The 20,921-nt window shown below is 43.4% G+C and overlaps 1 protein-coding gene across 4 annotated transcripts in view; it reads left to right on the top strand.

Moving 5' to 3' along the window:
• Positions 1-20,921, top strand: part of MYRIP (myosin VIIA and Rab interacting protein) — a 370,438-nt gene that overhangs the window by 314,746 nt on the left and 34,771 nt on the right. For all 4 annotated transcript variants that reach the window (XM_078432453.2, XM_060638342.3, XM_078432451.2 and 1 more), the window contains one exon: positions 5,192-5,431. In XM_078432453.2, the coding sequence (XP_078288579.2) occupies positions 5,192-5,431 (240 nt within the window). The remainder of the gene's footprint in view (positions 1-5,191; positions 5,432-20,921) is intronic.

Genomic DNA, 20,921 nt, shown 5'->3' with positions numbered 1-20,921 from the left:
CCTATTCTGTGGTTCTGCCGTCTTTCTCTAATGAGCGTGGCTTCATCCGGAGCATCTGGCCTTGTCTTGGAAAAATGGCAAGAGCGTGGCCTTCAGGGTCAGGCTGTCTGGTCACATGACCTCCGACAGCCTGCTCAACCTCAGGGCCCTCGTGGATACGCAGGGAATCGTCAGGACACGTGAGTGAGACCCCGCGTGCCCTGTGCCCAGCTCCCTGCTCACCCACGCTAACGTGCACAGCCACAGCTGTCCAGTTCCGGCCCCCCACTCTCACATCCCCATCACTTTCTTACTTAGCCGGGGTCTCCGGGTTCCACGCGCTAAATTGAAGTGTGCAAGGAAAAGGTGACCTTGTGTCCTTCTATAACTGCCTTAGCCTTCCTTCTCTGCCTCCCCACGCTGCGTAGCCAATCCAAGAACACCTTGCCTCTTGTGATTGCTCTCTTTAAAACTGTCTTTCCTGGGGCCCCTGGGTGGCTCAGTTGGTTAAGCGTCCAACTCTTGATTTCAACTCAGGTCATGATCTCACAGTTCATGAGATCAAGCCCCTTACCAGGCTCTGCACTGAGCATGGAGCCTACTTGGGATACTCTCTCTCTCTCTCTCTCTCTCTCTCTCTCTCTCCCCCCCTCTCTCTCTCTGCCCCTCCTCCACTCTCTAAATAAATAAATAAATAAATAAATAAATAAATAAATAAATAAAATGGTCTTTCCTCTTCTAGGTAGATAATCAGTCCTCCAACCCCTCCACTCTCTCCACTTTTGCCATCTTGGGGCACCTGTGGGGGAGCTTCTGTGTCCTTGTGGCTGCATGGCCATCTTAGAGTTCAGCAGGGTCCTCTGGGTCCTTGCAGGTCTCTTCAGTGAGGGGGTCCCTGTTCACGAAGTCATTCCCACCCCGCTGACGTCCTAAGGCTTGAGAACCGGTGGTCTGTTCCCTGTGTGCCTGGTCAGAACCCAGTATCTCTCCCTCGGGCCGCCCCCCCTCCCCTGTGGCCGTCACTGTCATCACCCTTGGGACCCGGCTGTCCAGCCCCAAGTCAGCCGCTTCCTTCCCACCTGAGGAAACGCTACTAAGCTCACCTTCCGGCACCACCAATGATCTTCTGCCAGCCGGCTCCTGGATGCTCTCTGCACCACACACGAGCTCGGGGAGACCAGGAGCCCCTTCAGGTCCCTCTGAGGCCCTTCCTCTGGGTCTGATTCAACCCTGGCACAGCAGCCCCAAATTAATACGGTCCAAAGGGTGAGAGGCCACAGGCAGCCTGTGAGGCTCCTTCTCCCTGGCCCCCAACTGAGGAGCAAGCAAAATCCAGCATTTGAACTTTAGGGAACTTGAGTCTCTAGAAGGCTCTTCTCTCTTTCCATAAAATCTGGCTTTCTACATTATCACCATGTCAAAGAGGTGGTGGAGTGAGCTGATCCATGATCCTTCCATTCTGGATCTACACTCTTCTCCCCTGGGTAAAATGCTTAGGCTTGGCTAAGAAAAAGGAAGTGCGAAGGAGTGTTGTTTTAATGGCAACTGAAAAACATTAGTTTCTTATTTTCAAAGTAATGTCATCCCATTATACATACCAATGCCGACCTATAAAGTGGAGTGGGCGGGATTGAGAAAAAGCACCAGTGGAAGGCAATTATGATTTTTAACTGATTCTATAAAATGTCTTATGCCCAGATACGCATATTGCTATGTTATCCAGCTTGCCCTTCAGGAATTCCATTCTATGATTATTTTATTTTTCGAGTCGCCAAAGTTTCTTAGAATTCTCCACTGTCTTCATAATGCTCCTGGTAATCTGTTTGAGTCACCGTCCAACATTTTCATTTTCAAGGTCCCTTTGAGGTACAAGAATATAGTCTTCAGGCTGGACATTCTGCAGCCCTTCTCATCTTCTCTAAACCTTCTGTCCAGGTTCCCAACAGACTCTGGAAACCGACTACACTTCTCCCCCTTCCTTTGATCTCAACTGGAAGTTTGCTATTTCATATTCGAGTAACGTGTATCTGTCTACTGTTGTCTTATCAGGAAGTAGGATTATTTATTCTTTTCCTTGTTTCTTAGTCTTTTGGGGCCATGGATGCCAGTGAAAATCTGATGAAGGCCAGTAACCCTCTCCCTAGAAAATTGTGCATGGAAACTGAAGTGTGAAAACAGTATCAGGGATCCCCAGAGGCCAACCACAGACCCGTGTTAGCCGAGACCCCAACTTAACATCTATTGTTCCAGCTCTCATGGAGACTGACATTAAAATCAATACATGGGGGAAACCTCTAAGTTTATAACAGAGCAGGGATGATTCGATCCTCTGTAGACTGAAAACACAGACTCATTTTTCTTTAGAGATGTAACTATTTGTTGACGCACTTAATATTATGTAAATATTACAGGGCCAAATATTACTTAAGTTAGTTTTGAAGCTCTCGTGGCTTTTGATAATGATGCTTTCATCTACGTTCATGGTACTACATCTCCTGATGTCAGATCTCTGTGCGTACGACTACAGTGTTTATTGAACTCTGGGACCATCGTGTATCATTAATACAATTCTCAACACTCAAATAACACTGGACATATATCCCGATAATCTCCAGGACTTTATCCTTTAAGATTCTACTCAGCTATCACCGATTCCTCTTTCTTTCCTGACAACATCCATCCGACGAACTAGGCGAGGGCTCCCCCTGAGTCTCATCAAATGCTCACGTGTGTGTGTGGTACCCCATGTGTCAAGATGACGTCCCTCCACCACCAGAGAATTTCCCCAGAGCGGCATGGTTTTCACTCCCACCTGTGGGCTCCAGTGGCCAGCACGGGCCCAGCACATAGTAGGCATTCGGAATGCGTTTGCTGAATGTAGACTGAATCACCATTGACCAAGTCTTCAAAGGTTCCGGTGAGGTAAAGACATAAGCCAAAGCTAAAGAAAAGCAAACTGAAGTTAAGACGAATTGCTATGTGTGTTAAATCTGTTGAGTGAGCTGAAAAGAGGTTGCTGGATGTGGATTTGTGGCCAGTTGCTGACTTCCAGGCTAGTGTGGTATACACCACAAGGCAGCAGGGAAACTCTCTGGTAGACAAGCTCAGCTCCTTGGGCTCGTCCTCCACCCTCTGCAGTCTGACCCAGGCCCATTTTCTCCTCCCTCCCAACCCCCCCCCCCCACTCTCCCATTTCTGAGCCTTAGTCCTCCAGCTACACCAAGCAATCTCATGCTCCCTGGGTCTTACTGGCCCTGCTGCTTCCTCATCAAGAATGTCTGACCCGACATCTGCATATTAAAATGTTCCTCATCTTTCAAGAACCTACCCAGAGGCCATTCTCCCCATTGAGCTTCCCTGTATCCCCAGACAAAAGAATTCCTCCTTCTCAAGCACGCTGGGAGTACTGGTCACCTCCCATGAGGCCAGTTCATCACGGATTCTTGCTCAGGACCAGAAAAACAATCATTTTCAGTGGACTTTTTTTCTTTTATCAATCCAGTCAGGGGCTCTTTATTTTCATTTCTATGTCATCCGTTTGCTCCTACTCCCCTTTATATAGACTGCTGCCTTTAGCATCCGTCCAATTACAACTGTGTCAAGTAAATTTGATGCGCAAACGTCACAAAGAATGAAAGAATCTGTCACACATTTTTTTAGCAGAACAGGACGGTCCCAATTCTTGCTATAATATGGTATATGATGAAGCCCTTCCTGTTGAATGGCCAACTGAATGAAAATACCATATTTCCTTGTGTCCTTATAAATGCATTATTTACTGATCAGATTCTTTAGTCTGAGGAAATTCACCTTGAGGCACTATCATCTGAAGACTCTTGGGCTGAGCTTTTACTCATACAGGCAACTTACCATCATTGTTAGCTCTGAAGAGCCGCTCTCCTCTTTGAATTCATCCTCTGAGTCATCTCATCGTCATGAAATGTTGTTCTCTGTCACTTTCCTTCTCTTTGCAGTTATGAAAAATTTTGAATTCTCAACTGTATGCAGTGAGCTAAAAGCAGAGTCAAAACGGCGATGATTTATTTCGTTACTGAATCATCCTTCCAGGCAATTCCATTCTTCTGTTGTATTATTTTGGTGTCTGTTAGCATAATTGGGCATAATTGAGAGTAATGATGGAAGATAATTCCCAGGACGATGAAAGAGCAAAATATTTCGAAAGATAGGAAAAAGAAGATCACAAAGATCCCGTCATGTACCATAGATTGATGAAAGGGTCCAACGAACCCACGTAGTAATTACAAAATAGAATGAGTCTTATTTTATTTTTTAAAAAATCAGTAAATTTTCTCTTTGTTCTTAAGAAAGCCTTCAAGAAAGAATAAAAACAATAAAACGTCAAGCCTTATAAATAGATAGAGCAACTCAAAGAGGAATTAAAGAACTGAAGTCTGGTCTAATGGACCCCAATGGTTTGCTGAGGGTTATCTTGTTAAAATTCCATGCACATCTGTCCACCTTAAGGCCAAGGCCAGAGCGAGAGTCACAGTCTCCCTGTCTTCAGGGATCTACTCCCAGAAGCAGCTTAGGAGATACCCACCAAGTGGACAGTAGGAGCCAAAGGTATCATTATTAAGCTGGGACTGTAATTATCAAAGGAAGGTCACACAGTATTGCTTACCTACCTACGAGGACCTCACACCATCTCAAAATCTTTGCCCTTTGCCCAGAATGCTGTCCTTCCCTGTCTCCTTTTTAGCTCCGTAACTGCTGCACTTTGTATGGCCATTTCCATGAGAAAGCTTCTTCCATCTTCCGGCCCTCAAGTGCCCCTTAGGGGGGGCCTTCAGAGCATCCTTCCCCACCCCCTTCTCAGTACTTCCCACCAGGACAGTTAGCACCTGAGGTTTTAGTGTGTCCCTTCCACAAGGGGGTCGCCAACCAGGTGTCTCAGCCTCCTCCTACTTAGCTGCCTCGGTGGGCGCCCCGTAAGCATCTTGTGAGCGAAAAACGCTGAGTTTGAACACGTTTCTGAGCACAGGCGCTCACCTGCATGGTCGCTTTAACGAAGCATTAAGGTGCATGTATTTGAGAAAGTAAAAGTGGAAAGTAAAAGGCCATCTGTAGAGCAAGCAGGTCAGGTAAGAGAGCTTGATTTTCCTGGACAGTCCCTTCCCCGGGGGGTGATGGGGAACGAGCACCGGGACTCTGGCAGAGGAGTCCTCAGCTCCTGATTCTGACTTGCATTTAGGCATCCGGTGATTTGTCGGAGACTGACACCAGCAACGACGCCAGGCACCCTCGGAGCCGGGCGGCCGCCACGGAAGAGAAACTGAGAAACAGGCTGTACGAGTTAGCAATGAAAGTGAGCGAGAAGGAGACCTCTTCGGGGGACGATCAGGAGTCGGAGCCCAAGACGGAGTCTCAGAACCCCAAGGAGAGTCTGTCCTCTGAAGACAACAGCCAGGGCGTCCAGGAAGAGCTCAAGAAGGTAAGCACCGTGAAGCCACCGGTGGACAGCTTGTTTTGTGTGGCCGGGGTGCGGGGAAAGTTCTATATTTGTGCCGAAGTGTCCTGTGCCCCCAAAGAGCTGTCTTTCAAATGCCTATCCTGTGCACAGGGGAGACCCCAGAAACCCCAGTTGTTTAGCACTGAGTAGTTCAAGCAGGAAAAGGGCCCCGTGTGGCCCAGGCCTCCCGAGCCCTGTTTCCTCCTCCTGCTGTCCTTCACCAGACAGCTCTTTACTTTCGAGACTATAATTTTTTTTTTAATTTTTTTAACATTTCTTTTTGAGAGACAGAGTGTGAGCAGGGGCCTCTCACTCACAGAGAGAGAGGGCGACACAGAATCCAAAGCAGGTTCCAGGTTCTGAGTTGTCAGCACAGACAACCCCACCCCAACCCAACCCCACCCCACCTCGAGCACCTACGGACATTGCTTGAAAACCACAGCGGGAAGGACCCCTGGCAGAAAGGGGGTCCCAGACCCCCTGCCCCCCAGTCAGTGCTCCACCCCCTGTCCTTCCCTCTACAGCTTCTCAAAGCACATCCGTGCTAGACTTGGCCACATTAGAGTCGAGGTAAGGCTGCTTCCAATGGAAGAGGAAGAAGCTAACATTTGCTGAGGGTCTCCTATGTGCCTGGTGCTTTGCTTATGTTAGTTCGTTCATTTCATAAAAACCCTCTGAAGACGTACAGGAGGAAACAGGCTTGTTCTGAAGGTACTTACCTGAGGCCCACAGCTAGTAAGTTTCAGAGCTGGGGCCGCTTCACAAACCTGCTTGGCCTTAAATCACAGGCTCCTTCCCTTACAGCAAGCTGCTTCTTCTGTAACTCAGATAAGATCTCGCCTAGAAACACTTAGATTTCTTTGCGCTTGTGGTCAGGTCTGTCCCCCTATTCTGAGAGTACGTTACGTAGGCTAACAAGTTACCGGTAGCCCATGTGAATGGGGGAAGAAGCCCTCTTCATCTGCTCTGTAGGCAGGCTGTTGGAGCCAAACTCCGTAGTACAGATGGGTGCCATGGGGGAGCCAGGCCAAGCCAGGAATGACCGCAGATGGTCAAGAGCAGGCCCAGAGGGCTGTGGGGACCATCTCCCATCGCTGAGCCGCCGAACCCTCCGACGTCTCAGACTCTGCCTTTCACTCATTCCCACCCCACCCTCCATAACCTTTGAGTCCTTATACTCGTAAATCTATCAGGTCATCTGCCTGTGGACAGTGCGCACATCTTTCCACTGGCCTGCCCGTGGGCTGGAGCATGGAGCTTGGCCCTCGCAGGCAGCCCCTCCCAGGGATGTGGGCTCCAACCCATTGCTTCCTCAATGGTAGTGGGCTTTGCTTCTCCCCGTTACTTGAACCAATACCCCATTACTGTCATCATTTGTCTGCCAGAACTAAGAGCCAGAGGGTAACTGAAGAACATCACATTATTTCTTACAATGGCTCTACATCCTACTGGCTTTGCTGCCTGATGGTCACAAGGCTCCAAAAACTCCCGCTGTTCTGGCATTCCAGACCCTGATGAGTCATGCACTCCCGCCCGCCACCCCACCCCTCCATCAGCCAGCAGACGTCACCTTCTGGAGGCACAGCCACCAATCTGCACGGGGTTCTCCTGGGCAGAGAGTGAACAGGGGAAGGAGGAGCCAGTGGGCAAAAATCTTAGCTCCCCTATCCTCCCCCATGCCTCGCTGAGCAAGAAATGAGGAGAGTTGTTGAAAACGCTAGCTTTTATTCAAGCTGCCAAATATGTCCATTTCTCGAAATTTAAGTCTTTCCCCAGCCTATCATGAATCAGTGCATGAAAATATCAATCAGATCTGTTGTATGCAAAAATCCACGTAAGCAAACAAAAACAGATAATTAGCACATATCAGGCAGAGGGCTACTCTGGGATGGGAAAACAAATACAGGTTTCTATCTTCAATATTATTCAGAAGCAGAAAGATACAGGGATAGGCTTCGCGATTAGACTGAGTTTGAATACCAACCATGCAATTTGCACTCTGTGAACTGTGGTTAATATCCTAACTCGCCGCCAGTGCTTTGAACAAGCTGGCGCACCCTACCCCCAGGCTGCTCCCCCCTGTCCCTCCAGGCCCCGCGTGGTACTCCAGTCCTTTCTGCACTCAGCAGCCGGAACTGCCTTCCAGTCCCTGAGCTTTGCTCCCAACACCACCGACAGGCCCACACCTGTCTTGTTTTTCAGTTCATCCCTGGGACCCATCCCAGGGCTTCATTGTTGATTAGCTAAACACATCTTGGCCTCATCTGTAAAATGAGGATAATCATACCCACTAATAGAGTTGTAAGGGTTGAGTTATACAGCATTGGGTTTAGCACATTAGCAGGAGGCCAGCAAATATCATATCCCCTGGAACAACCTCCAGGAAAATAAACTTCACTGCTGTGAGATAACATCCGTCTGCTGGGACTGAAGGAACAGCTCTGCACCTGGTTGCAGTCAGCACCTGGTACGTCAAGCCTAGGTCTGTAACCACCTTTGGGGCTTTGTCATGCAACGTAGAATGTAAGTGGAAAGGCAGGGCATCAGAACACCCCAGGTTCCCATCTTTAGGATCAGAATAACTGGGACTATCTCTGGGACACCTGGGTGACTCAGTAGGTTAAGCATCCGACTCTTGATTTCAGCTCAGGTCATAATCTCGTGGTTCATAACTTCTATCCCCGCATCGGGCTCTGTGCTGACATTGCACAGCCCGCTTGAGATTCTCTCTCTCCTTCTGTCTCTGCCCCTTCTCTGCCTGCACTCTGTCTCAAAATAAGTAAACCTAAAAAAAGAGAGAGAGAATAACCGTGACCTTGGCACAGCATGGTTTGGGAGTGGAACTCACTAAAGTGACTATTTCGGAAGCTGCCGGTACTCCCCGAATCTTCTTACTGTGGCAGTGCCCCCTGGCCCAAAGTCCAACTGCCTGCGGACACCTGACGGGGCAGGAGCCCCTCTTCCTGCACAGAAGGCAGGCTGGGAGCGAGAAGAAAGTAAATGCTCTCCAGCTATTTGGCCCCCACTGGCATGATGATTCTGGGGCAGAGCTACACTGACTCCCCGAGCCTCCCCGGCACGCTGAGCTCTGGGCACCCACGCTGATGAGCCGTCCCCATTGACTCCCTTCCCATCCCTGCCCCACTTCCCCCTCCTCCACCACTACTTCCCCAGGATCACCTCCCGAATGAACTAAATCCCTATCTCAGATCGGCTTCTGGGTGAAACCAGACTAGGCCAGTAACCAAACAGGAGAAATGTAGGGTCCCCGATTGGCGAGTACTCCAGGGTTGTGACCGTACGTCGGTGTTCACACGTAGGCAGTGAGGAAATCCAGATGCCCGATTGGCTGCTAATGGCCTCTGCCTTACTAAGAGGAGCCTTGCCTCACACAGAGAGAGCTTTGCTCAGGCCCTACTGTCCCCTGCCTCCACCACTGGCCCTGCTCCCCAGGAGCCAAAGCAGAGGAATGTGCCTGTTCCCGTAGACACATGACATCAGTGGCTGTTTAGTGTCCTTAGTATGATGACCCATGTGGGAACTGGGACTTCAGAATCCTATCCAAAAGCAGAAGAACCATTTCAGAAACATTCTTTATCTTTCTTTTTTTAAATGTTTGTTTATTTTTGAGAGAGAGAGAAAGGGTGCACGCACGAGCGGGAGAGGGCAGAGAGAGGGAGACACAGAATCCGAAGCAGGCTCCAGGCTCTGGGCTGTCAGCACAGAGCCCAACACAGGGCTCAGACTCACGAACCATGAGATCATGACCTGAGCCGAAGTTGGATGCTTAACTGACTGGGCCACCTAGGTGCCCCTGAAACATGCTTTACCTTGATGGGAGTCAGCCCTTTGCTGTAGGCAAACTTGTCATATAGGTAACACTTGGGGGATAGTCAGCACCATCTGCACTTTAACCAACTGTAGAACAAGTCTGTGGAGCTTGGGGCAAGCCCAGAAACCTCTTGGGAACCGGATTCCCAAAGAGTCGTTCTTTCCTTAAGTCATCGTATTCCGTCAAACCTCAGTGGTCAGTCCTACAAACCCTGTGATCCTTCGAGCCCAGGAGTGAGCACTTACTTCTCCTCTACCACTGGGCAGGTGGTCATGCCGATGGTTCTGGCAGAAAAGTCATGGACAAAGCGGTTCTTACAACTGTCTGCTTCTAGGTATGCAAGCGCAGCATTCCTGAAAGAAGGAGCGAAAGAATGGCTAAGAACTCCTGGCCTGAGTTTGGAGACTACTTTCAGGGGCTGGATCTCCTGTAAGCCCCCTAATCTTTCCAGGCTTGGAGCAGTGGTCCCCAATGTCCCTTCAGGCTCCAAAGTCCCATGGTTCTAGATCTGTAACAGATTAGATGGATTTTTGTTTCCTGACATAAGTATCATTTATGACACTGTTTATATGACAAAAGATGTCCATGGAATGTTGAGTGTCTGTTGAAGGCCCAGATTAGTAAATTCTTACATTATAAGCAAATGTTTGTATATCCAGGCTCCTAAAAGCATTTTATTTAAAGTGGCTTTGTTTATTATTATTATAAGTGGCTGGATCATTGTGCTTTGCTTTCCAACGGAGTCACAGACTTGCGCATATCACCCATATTTATAGTTTCTTGAAACAATTTTCATTAAAGTACTAAGACTTCCCTGAACTATTAAATGACTTTCTCCCCAAACAAGAGACAAATTTGTGTATCTCCTGGCTGTTCCCCATTTACTAACCTCAAGGGACAGAAAAACACAATCCTGGTCAATGATCAAGGAGACCGATCTACTAACTGTTCCAGAAAACCTAGAGCCTAGGGTTTCTAAAGTTTAATGTGCTTGTGAAAAACTTTTCGTTGATATCAGTGTTGACATAAAGGCAAGTTTGTCCACATGTGTCATACCCCATAAAATAACTCGCCATTCACATAAGGATCCAATGTCTTTCATCCAAGGTCATATTCTATTTGAGAAGAATGTCTTCATCTTCAGTTGGTGCCAGAGAGAATATAGTGTTAGATACTGACTTGTATCTTACAAGTGACTCATCTCAGTAGGCCTGTGCCTGTTGAAAAATTAGAGCCTCTTTTCTAACTTTCCATTTAACCGTTGGGGTGGCGGGGAGAAGCTTTAGGCATCCACTGAGAACTACAGCTCTTATCCACGGTGCTTGAACGGGTGAGGAGGCTCCATACCACTCAGGATGTCATTGGCGTCACTGATTCCCACAACCGTATCCTGTGTGTGTATGGGGAGGGGCCTGGCTGCCTGCCTGGGAAGAGTTCCAGGTTCTCTCCTGGATCACTGGGGTTGCAGCAGAACACCGTCTTCCCTTGGCAGAAGATGAACTGACTAGAGAAAGATTGTCCAGAACTCCAGTGCAAAGATTCCTTAACGTCTCTGTGAAATGCAGGTATTATCTGAAAGGCCAGGGAAAACTGAGGTTGCCTCAGCGACAGCAATAGAATGGGACATAGGACAGATGTGGTTGGAAGAGAGAAAGGCAGAGTTGCCCTAGAAGGCCGCAAATAGGAAAGCACTGGTTCAGAGTTCTTGGCCCACAAAAGCTCAAAAGTAGGATCCCCTGGGGAAATGGGACCACAGGAGGTAAGAAGGGAGAGAGACCAAAGAACATACTGGGTGCAGGCAGCTCCCCAGAATAAGTAGGAGTGTGCTCTTGGAAAACACTTCTGGGTGGAGAGAATACAAGACCAAAAGAAAGAAATATATACCAGTCTGACCTACAAACACAAATACCAAAATCCTAAATAATTAGCAAACTAAATGTTGTAATATTCGAATTGCATGCCCACACAACTAACACATTTATTCTGAGGATGAAAAACTGGAGGCAATAGCAGGACACCCCACTGTTTTAATAAATTGCTTAGTAAATACTGTGTTTTTAAAAACACACGATAATCCCAACTGATGCCAAAATGGCCCTTGGAAATATTCAACACATATTCCATTAAAAGAAAAAAAAACTCCCAATGAAATAGATAATTCTAATGAAGGATATTCATCTCAAAGCACCTAGGGAGTTTTTCCTGAATGAGAACTCGTTGTAAATATCAAAAATGTCTTGAATATTATAATATTTCATTATTGATCAAATCCATATATGATGAGTCATGAAGGCAAATTATTTTGCATAAATGCTTATCTTGTTAATCAAAAGAGCATGTACATGCATTTGAAAAATAAGTATGTGTGGCTTTAAGATTTATGTAAAATTATAGGTGAATAATTTGATATTTGTAATGATTTTTTAAATATTGAGTATTTAAGAGAAGTAAATGAGCAAAACGGACCAGACAGAAGAAATTGGCAAAGTGGTCAAAGAACTATCATCAAAAAGAAGATAGTCCCCATGATCTTGCCAATAAAATCCATTAATCGTTCATGGTACCAATTACTCCCATATGATTTAGCATTAAAAAATTAAAGGTATACAAGTCCACTTTATTTATTTAAAAACTTTGAGTCCAACCCAAAAATCACGTACCACCAAAAATTTGCGTACTATCTCACTGGTTGATAAATATTCAAAAATTCTTAATATGTTAACAAAATGTTTCCAGCTGCATATTAAAATAATAATTTACAGTGGCCAAGTAGGATTTTGTCTAGGAATGTAATCACATCAATTTTAGGAAACCTGTTAATACTTTTCATTATATTCACAGATCAAAGGGGGAAAACATAATTATTTTGATAAATTCCTAGATTGGTGTTTAACATGTAGTAGGAAATTCATGAACACTCATAAGTATTGAGTGAAAAATAGTTGATAAATTGGAAGATAAAAACTCAACAGTAATGACCCTTTTGAGTCTCGCTGGTCTCTTTAGGAATTTGATGAAAACTATATGCTGCTCTCCATAAACCTGTAAAGAATGAAAAGGATTTGGATAGGGTCCCAGGATGAGTCTCACTCACTTAAGCATCAAGTAACAGGAATACAGAGCCCAGGCCCAGCTGTGGACCTGATGTGTCCCATCAGCCAGCTGCAGCCCATCTCAGCCATGGTCTAGAAGCCCCTGGAGAACACTGACCTAGACAATTGCACATATGCGGTTGGGAATGTGGAAGGTCCAGGAGTCCATCAGAGAAGTTCCAACATCCTGTTGGAGCAAACCCAATCCGAGCCTGGGCACGTTGGAGATGGTAAAAGTAACAGTTTGACTTTACCTGCCTCACCCCTCCCCCTGGGTGGCGCATTGCCCATGATGTCTCCCATGGGGGAAAGTAAGAACATGTGAGTGAACACCCCGCCTCCCCAGCTGTGCAGGACACTACCAAAGAGGTCAGTTTCTCGCTTGCCCCATCCAGAATACTGAGTCATAAGCTACATGAATAGGGGCTGGCGAGAAGCTACAGGAACAGCAGCCAGGGCTCAGAATGTATCAGATGGACTCAGATCCTGTTAACTGCATCATGGACTCCTTCTAGAGTCCTGCCTACCACTAGGACACCTCATCCACAGGCTCCCCAACAAGGATACCCCCAGTGGCTACAGTGAGAGGAAGCTTTGCCAGATGGCTAATGAGCATGCACACAAAGCAGGACTGAACCTGTGAGCATAGGAGAGGCCACAGACTTGATAACAGCACTGCCCTTTGGAAAGCAAAAGGCAGGCTGTCAGCACTCAGCCTGGTGCACTGCAGAATTGACAGAAGGCATACAAGTTCAAGAATTCTGCCTCAGGAGGGAGGAAGAAGTGTAGAGCATGAGTGTCCATAGAAGGTCTGAGAAAGCCTCAGAATCCCTAGTAAAGCTGCTGGAAGGTATTTCTCTCCTGAAGTCAGCCAGTAAAGATTGGAGGAGGTGACTGCTACTTCAAATGCAAAGGCAGCAACACGACTTAAAGGAACATGGAAAATCAAGGAAACGTGATGCCACCAGAGGATCAAAATAATCTTTCAGTAACTGACCCCAAAGAAATGGATATCTGTGATTCACCTGATAAAGAATTCAAAACAGCTTTTTATTTATTTATTTATTTATTTATAGAAAGAGATAGCACATGCAAGTGGGGAGCAGAAGGAGAGAGAGAATCCCAAGCAGGCTGTATGCTCAGCACAGAGCCCGATTCAGGGCTCAATCCCATGACCCTGGGATCATGCCTTGAGCAAAAATCAAGAGTCAGACGCTCAACTGACTAAACCACCCAGGCACCCCAAAACAGCTTTTAAAGGAAGCTCAGTGAGCTATGAGAAAATACAGAAAGTTAATTCAACAAAAGTAGGAAAACAGTGCATAAAACAAAATGAGAAGTTTAACAAAGAGGCAGAAATCATAAGAAAGAACCAAACAGAAATTCTGGAGCTGAAGAACACAATGAATGAAATGAAAGCTGCAGTAGAGAATATCAAGGGCAGAATGGATCAAGCAGAAGAAAGAGTATGTGAAGTAGAAGACAGGACCTTGGAAAGTATCCAGCCAGAGAACAACAAAGGAAAAAGAATGAAAAAGAGTGAAGAGAGCCTATGAACTATGGGATACTATCAAGAGAAGCAATCTGTGAATTACTAGAGACCAAAAAGGAGAAGAGAGGGGGAAGGGGCAAAAAGCTTATTTAAAAAAATAATGGTTGAGAACTTCCCAAATCTGAGGAGAGATTTGACCATCCAAGTTCATGAAGCTCATAAGTCCCCAAAAAGGTCAAAAATATTTTCTCTGAGGCACATAATAATAAAACTAACAAAACTAAAGGACCAAAAGAGAATCCCAAAAACAGCAGGAGAAAAGAAACTTATCACTTATAAGGGAATCTTCATAAGGCTATCAGCAGATTTCTCAGCAGAAACCTTACAGGCCAAGATGGAGTAGAATGAGGTACTCAAAATGCTGAAAGAAAAAGAAAAGAAAAGAAAAAAGAGAAGAGAAAAGAAAAAGGGCACCTGGGTGGCTTAGTCTGTTAAATATCGAACTCTTGATTTTGGCTCAGGTCATGATCTCAGAGTGGTGAGATCAAGCCCCACATTGGGCTCCATGCTGGTCATGAAGCCTACTTAGGAGTCTCTCTCTCCCTCCCCCACTGCCCATTCCCCTCCTAAAAAGTGCTGGAAAAAAAACCCTGCCAACCAAGAATACTTTAACTGGCAAAGCTTTCCTTCAGAAATGAAGTAGAGATAAAGACATTCATTCCCAAACAAAAGCTGAGAGAGTTCAGCAACACTAGACCTGCCTTACAAGAAGTGCTGAAAGTTCTTCAAGCTGAAATGAAAATTCACTAATTAATAATATGAATGAATGAAAATATACAACACACTGAGAAAGGTAAATATATAGTCAAATTCAGAATACTCTGATACTGTAATATGGTAGTGTGTTAACCACTTAATGCTAGTAAAAAGACTAAGGACAAAAATATTAAAATTAACTTATAGCTACAATGATTTGCTAATGAATACACAATATAAAAAGAGGTAAATTGTGACATCAGAAACATAAAGGGGGAGAATAGAGGGTAGTTTTGTATGCCATTGAAGTTAAGTTGTTATCAGCATAAAGTAGACTGCTATATCTAGAAAATGTTTTGTGTAAGCCTTACGATATAAAGCAAAATCTATAGTAGAGACACAAGATAAAGAGATGGGAGTCAAGGCATACCATGACAGAACATCATTGATTCCCAAAGGAAAACAGCAAGAGAGGAAGAAAGGAACAAGAGAACAACAAAACAGCTTAGAAACCAGTTAATAAGATACATTCATTAGTCCTTACCTGTGAATGGTTACTCTACCTGTAAGTAGATTAAATTCACCAATCGAGACACAACTACACACTGCCTACAAAGGACTCACTTCAGCTTTAAGAACACACATAGGCTTGAAGTAAAGAGATGGAAAAAGATGTTCCATGAAAATGGAAACCAAAAGAGAATAGAGGTAGCTGTAATTATATCAGACAAAATAGACTTTAACTCAAATGCTATAATAAGAGGCAATGTCATTCTAGAATGATAAAGGATTCAATTCATTAAGAGCATATAAATTCATAAATATATATGCACCCAGTATTGGAGCATTTAAATATATTAAGCAAATACAAACAGGTCTGATGAGAGAAATAAATAACAATACAAGAAGAGTAGGGGAGAGACAGAAAATCAATAAGGAAAGGTTGGATTTGAACTATACTTTAGACCAAATGGACATTTGCACCATTCCATCCAATAGCAGCAGAACACACATCTTTTTTCAAGCTTACATGGCGCATTCTTCAGGACAGAACATATTTTAGGTCACAAAACGAGTCTTAACAAATTTAAAAAGGTTGATATCATGCTAACTTTCTTTTACAGCCACAGTGGTATAAAACTAAAAATCAATAAGAGGAGGAAAACAGGAAAATTCACAAATATGTGGAAATTACACAACGCGCTCCAAAAAATCAGTGGGTCAAAAAAGAAATCAAAAGGGAAATAAAAAAAGCCACTTCAAACAAATGAAAATGGAAACTAAATATACCAAAACTTATGGAATTTGGCAAAAACAATTCGAAGAGGGAAGTTTATAGTGTTAAATGCCTACGTTAAAAAAGAAAGATCTCAATAAACAACCTAACTTTATACTTCAAGGAACTAGAAAAAGAAGAACAAACTAAGACCAAAGATAGCAGAAGATAAGGAAATAACAAAGAACAGAGCAGAAATAAATGAAATAGAGTCCAGAAGGCAATAGAAAACATCAGTGAGGGGTAGCTGGGTGGTGCAGTTTGTTGAGCGTCCAACTCTTGAATTCAGCTCAGGTCATAAGCTCATGGTTCATGGGACTGAGGCCTGCATCAAGGTTCATTATTGACAGCCCAGAGCCTGCTTGGGATTCTCTTTCTTCTGTCTGTCTCTGCTCTTAACCCAACTCGTGTGTGCTCTTTCTCTCTCTCTTTCAAAAAATAAACATTAAAAAAAAAGAAAAGAAAAGATCAATGAAATTAGAGCTTGTTTTGTGGGTAAAATCAAAATAGACAAACCTTTAGCTAGACTAAGAAAAGGGAGAAAAGACTCAAGTAAAATCATAAATGAAAGAGGAGACATAACAACCTATATCACAGAAATACAAAATACCATGACAGAATATTATGAACAATTATATGCCAACAAATTGGATAACCTAGAAAAAAAAGAATGAATTCCCAGGAATACAGAACCTACCAAAACTGAATCATGAAGAAAAATCATGAGTCATCATAGGAAATCTAAATAGCCAATAATGAGTACTGAATCAGTAATCAAAAGCCTCCTAACACAGAAGAGCCCAGGACCAGATGGCACAGTGGTTCATTCTACCAAACACTTAAAGAAGAATTAATGCCAATCCTTCTTAAACTCTTGCAAAAACTTAAGAAGAGGGAGTACTCCCAAAGTGATTTTATGAGGTCAACATTACCCTTTTACCATAGGCAGATAAGGACACTATAAACTACAGGCCAATACCCCTGATGAATACAGATGCAAATATTCTCAACAAAATATTAGCAAACTGAATTCAACAACACATTAAAGAATCCTACACCATGATCAAGTGAGATTTATCCCTGGGATGCAAAGGTGGTTCAACATATGCAAACCATTAAATATAATATACTACATTAATATAATGAAGGATAAAAACCTTGATCCTCTCAGTAGATACAGAAAAAGCATTTGACCAAATTCATCACCCTTTCATGATAAAAACCCTCAACAAATTGTGTATAGAAGGAACATACCTCAACATACCTCAGAGATGACAAGCCACAGCTGACATCATACTCAGTGGAGAAAAACTGGAAGCTTTTCCTCTTTTACAAAGGGGCCCACTCTTACCACTCCTTTTCTATATATTACATGAAGTCTTATCCAGAATGATCAGGTAGGAAAAAGAAATAAAATGCATTCAATTTGGAAAGGAAGAAGTAATATTGTCATTGTTTTCAAGTGATATGAGCTTATATAGAGAAAACCCTAAACACTCCACCAAAAAACTGTTAGCACTAACAAAAGAATTCAGTAGATTTGTGGGATACAAAATCAACATACAGAAGTCAGTTGTGTTTTTAAATACTAACAAAGAAACATCTGTAAAAGAAATAAAATCATCTCATTCATATTAGCATCAAAAACAATAAAGTGGTTAGGAAGAAATTTAACCAACTAAGTGAAGGATCTGTACTCTGAAAATTATGACTTTGATGAAAGAAATTGAAGATGACGCAAACAAATGGAAAAATACCCCGTGTTCGTGGATCAGAAGAATTAATAGTTAAAATGTTCATACAATGCAAATCCATTTATAGAAGCGATGCAGTCCCCATCAAAATTTTATCAAAATTCCAATAACGTTTTTCACAGAAATGGAACAAACAATCCTAAAATTTCTGTGAAACCACAAAAGACCCCAAATAGCCAAAGCAGTCCTGAGACAGAAGAACAAAGCTGGAGGCATTGCACTTCTTGATTTCAAACTATGCTTCAAAGCCAGAGATGTGAAAATAGTATGGTACCAGCATAAGCAGAAACATACAGATCAATGACACAGAATCATGAGCCCAGAAATAAACCCTCAAATACTCAGCTAGGAGTACGGAATGGTAAAAGGATAGACTCCAATAAACAATATGGGGAAACTGGATAACCTCATGCAGAAGAATGAAAATGATCCCCTGTCTTATACTACTCACAAAAATTAACCTGAAATGAATCAAAGACTGAAACTCTAAAACACCTCAAGAAACAGGGAAAAATTTCCTTGACATTAGCATGGCAATGATATGAAAATACACCACCAAAAGCACAAGCGACAAAATAATAAGGAACTACATCAAACTAAAAAGTTCTTGCGTAACAAAAGAAACAGTCAGCAAAAGGAAAAGGCAACCTACAGAATGAGAGAAAATATTTGTAAACTGTCTATGTGATAAGGGTTAATATCCAAAATATATAAGGAACTCATACAATTCAATAGCAAAAAAAAAAAAAGCAAAACAACCTAATTTAAAAGTGGGCAGAGGAATTCAGTAGATATTTTTCCAAAGAAGACATACAAATGACCAAGAGCCAGGTGCATAAAAAGAACCCTTAACATCACCAGTCATCAGGGGCATCCAAATCAATACCACGTTGATATATCACCTCACACCTGTGAGAATGGCTGTCATCAAAAAGATAGGAGAAAACAAGTGTTTGTGAGGATGTGGAGAAAAGGGAACCCTTGTGTATACAGTTGATGGGAATGTAAATTCGTGTAGCCATTGTGGGAAACAGTATAGAGGTTCAACTACCATATGGTCCAGTCATCCAACTTCTGAGCATTTATCAGAAGGAAATGAAATTGGGATCTGGAAAAGATATCAGCCCTCCCGTGTTTATGGCAGCATTATCCAGTAGTCAAGATATGGGAACAATCTAAGTATCCATCTACAGATGAATGGATAGAGAAAATGTGGCATATAGGTACAAGGGAGTATTATTCAGCCATGAGGAATAAGGAAATCTTGCAATTTGTGACAAACTTGAGAGTGTTATGCTAAGTGACATAAGTCAGAGAAAAATAAATACTGTATGATCTTACATGTGAAATCTAAAAAAGCTGAACTCATAGAAACCAAGAGTAGAATGGTGGTTGCCAGGGTCTGTGGGATGGATGGAATGGGGAAATGTTGGTCAAAGAGTACAAACTTCCAGTTATAAGATGAATAAGTCCTGAGACTCAGTTGCTAAGAGTAAACCTTAAATGTTCTCACTATACACCAAAAAAAAAAAAAAAAGGATTATATGAGATGATTGAGGTAGTCACTAACCCTATTACGGTAATTCATTCAAAATATAAAAGTGTATCAAATCCTGTTATACACCTTAAATTTACACAATGTTCTGTCTCAATTATATCTCAATAATTCTGGAGGGAAAAGACATGTTGATTTTTCACAAACCATAAAATTAAAGGACAAATAACTGGAAAGACATATTGCTTAAAAATATAATGGGCAAATAATTAATAGCCTCAGAATGCTAATGGATAAAAGGGCAATGCATGTAAGCAGGCAATTCACCAAAGAGAGGAAGGAAGGAAGGAAGGAAGGAAGGAAGGAAGGAAGGAAGGAAGGAAGCAGAAAGAACGTGAATGACCAATAAGCATGTGAAAAAAATATCTCACTTCATCTGTATTTCAACTGTATTCTATAAAAGGGCAATGCATGTAAGCAGGCAATTCACCAAAAAGAGGAAGGAAGGAAGGAAGGAAGGAAGGAAGGAAGGAAGGAAGGAAGGAGAAAGAACGTGAATGACCAATAAGCATGTGAAAAAAATATCTCACTTCATCTGTATTTCAACTGTATTCCATAAAAGGGCAATGCATGTAAGCAGGCAATTCACCAAAAAGAGGAAGGAAGGAAGGAAGGAAGGAAGGAAGGAAGGAAGGAAGGAGGGAAAGGAAGGAAGGAAGGAAGGAGAAAGAACGTGAATGACCAATAAGCATGTGAAAAAAATATCTCACTTCATCTGTATTTCAACTGTATTCCATAAAAGGGCAATGCATGTAAGCAGGCAATTCACCAAAAAGAGGAAGGAAGGAAGGAAGGAAGGAAGGAAGGAAGGAAGGAAGGAAAGGAAGGAAGGAAGGAAGGAAGGAAGGAAGGAAGGAAGGAAGGAAAGGAAGGAAGGAAGGAGGGAAGGAAGGAAGGAAAGGAAGGGAGGAAGGAAGGAAGGAGGGAAAGGAAGGAAGGAAGGAAGGAAGGAAGGAGAAAGAACGTGAATAAGCATGTGAAAAAAATATCTCACTTCATCTGTATTTCAACTGTATTCAATACAACACCTAGCCCAGAACTTAGCGTATGGTTTGCGCATTCGTCTTTCCCGTTCAACAAGTGCACAGTGAGGCTCTGGGAAGACAGCCATGAACAGGGCAAAGCTCATCATTCGTTTAGACAAGCAACAGAAATGCAAATTGAAATAACGAAATGTCACTTTGCCTAACAAATTGGACGATTAAAAAGAACGATGACCAAAGTCGGTAAGAGCTCAGGGAAACAGGCAGTCTAAGAGACACAAAATAGTAGGGGCACATGTTAGCACAGTGGTGACTGGGTAACGCTGAGCAATCAAAGGGGGCATAGCATTCGATCCAGCAATTGTACTTTCCATGCTTTATCCTACGGAAAAACTGAACAAGCAGCCAAGGGTATATCAGTGCAGTTCACCAAGCATCGCATTATTCTTGTAGGGAAACAATGACCTTACTGTCCAACAATGAGGGATTCGGGGGAATGGAGGGGGATGCGGTCCAGAAAACAGATGGGGCACCAGCCCTGGAATAGCAGACAGATTTGGTCCAGACACAAGGAAGTACATAAATTTGATGTCAGGAAGTTGGAGAAGCCTTATGTTCTGGGTTTTTCTCCCACTCTCTGAACTGGAAGGCAAGTCTGTCTTCTGAAGGTGAGGGGGTATTGGAATTGAAGCTTCAAGGTTTGAAACAGCTCTAGCATAGAAAGGGAAAGGA

This window comes from Panthera onca, chromosome C2 (assembly GCF_046562875.1).
Source record: "Panthera onca isolate mPanOnc1 chromosome C2, mPanOnc1 haplotype 2, whole genome shotgun sequence".
NCBI lineage: Eukaryota > Metazoa > Chordata > Mammalia > Carnivora > Felidae > Panthera > Panthera onca.
Note: the sequence above shows the minus strand (reverse complement) of the source record. Positions and strands in the feature narration are given on the sequence as shown.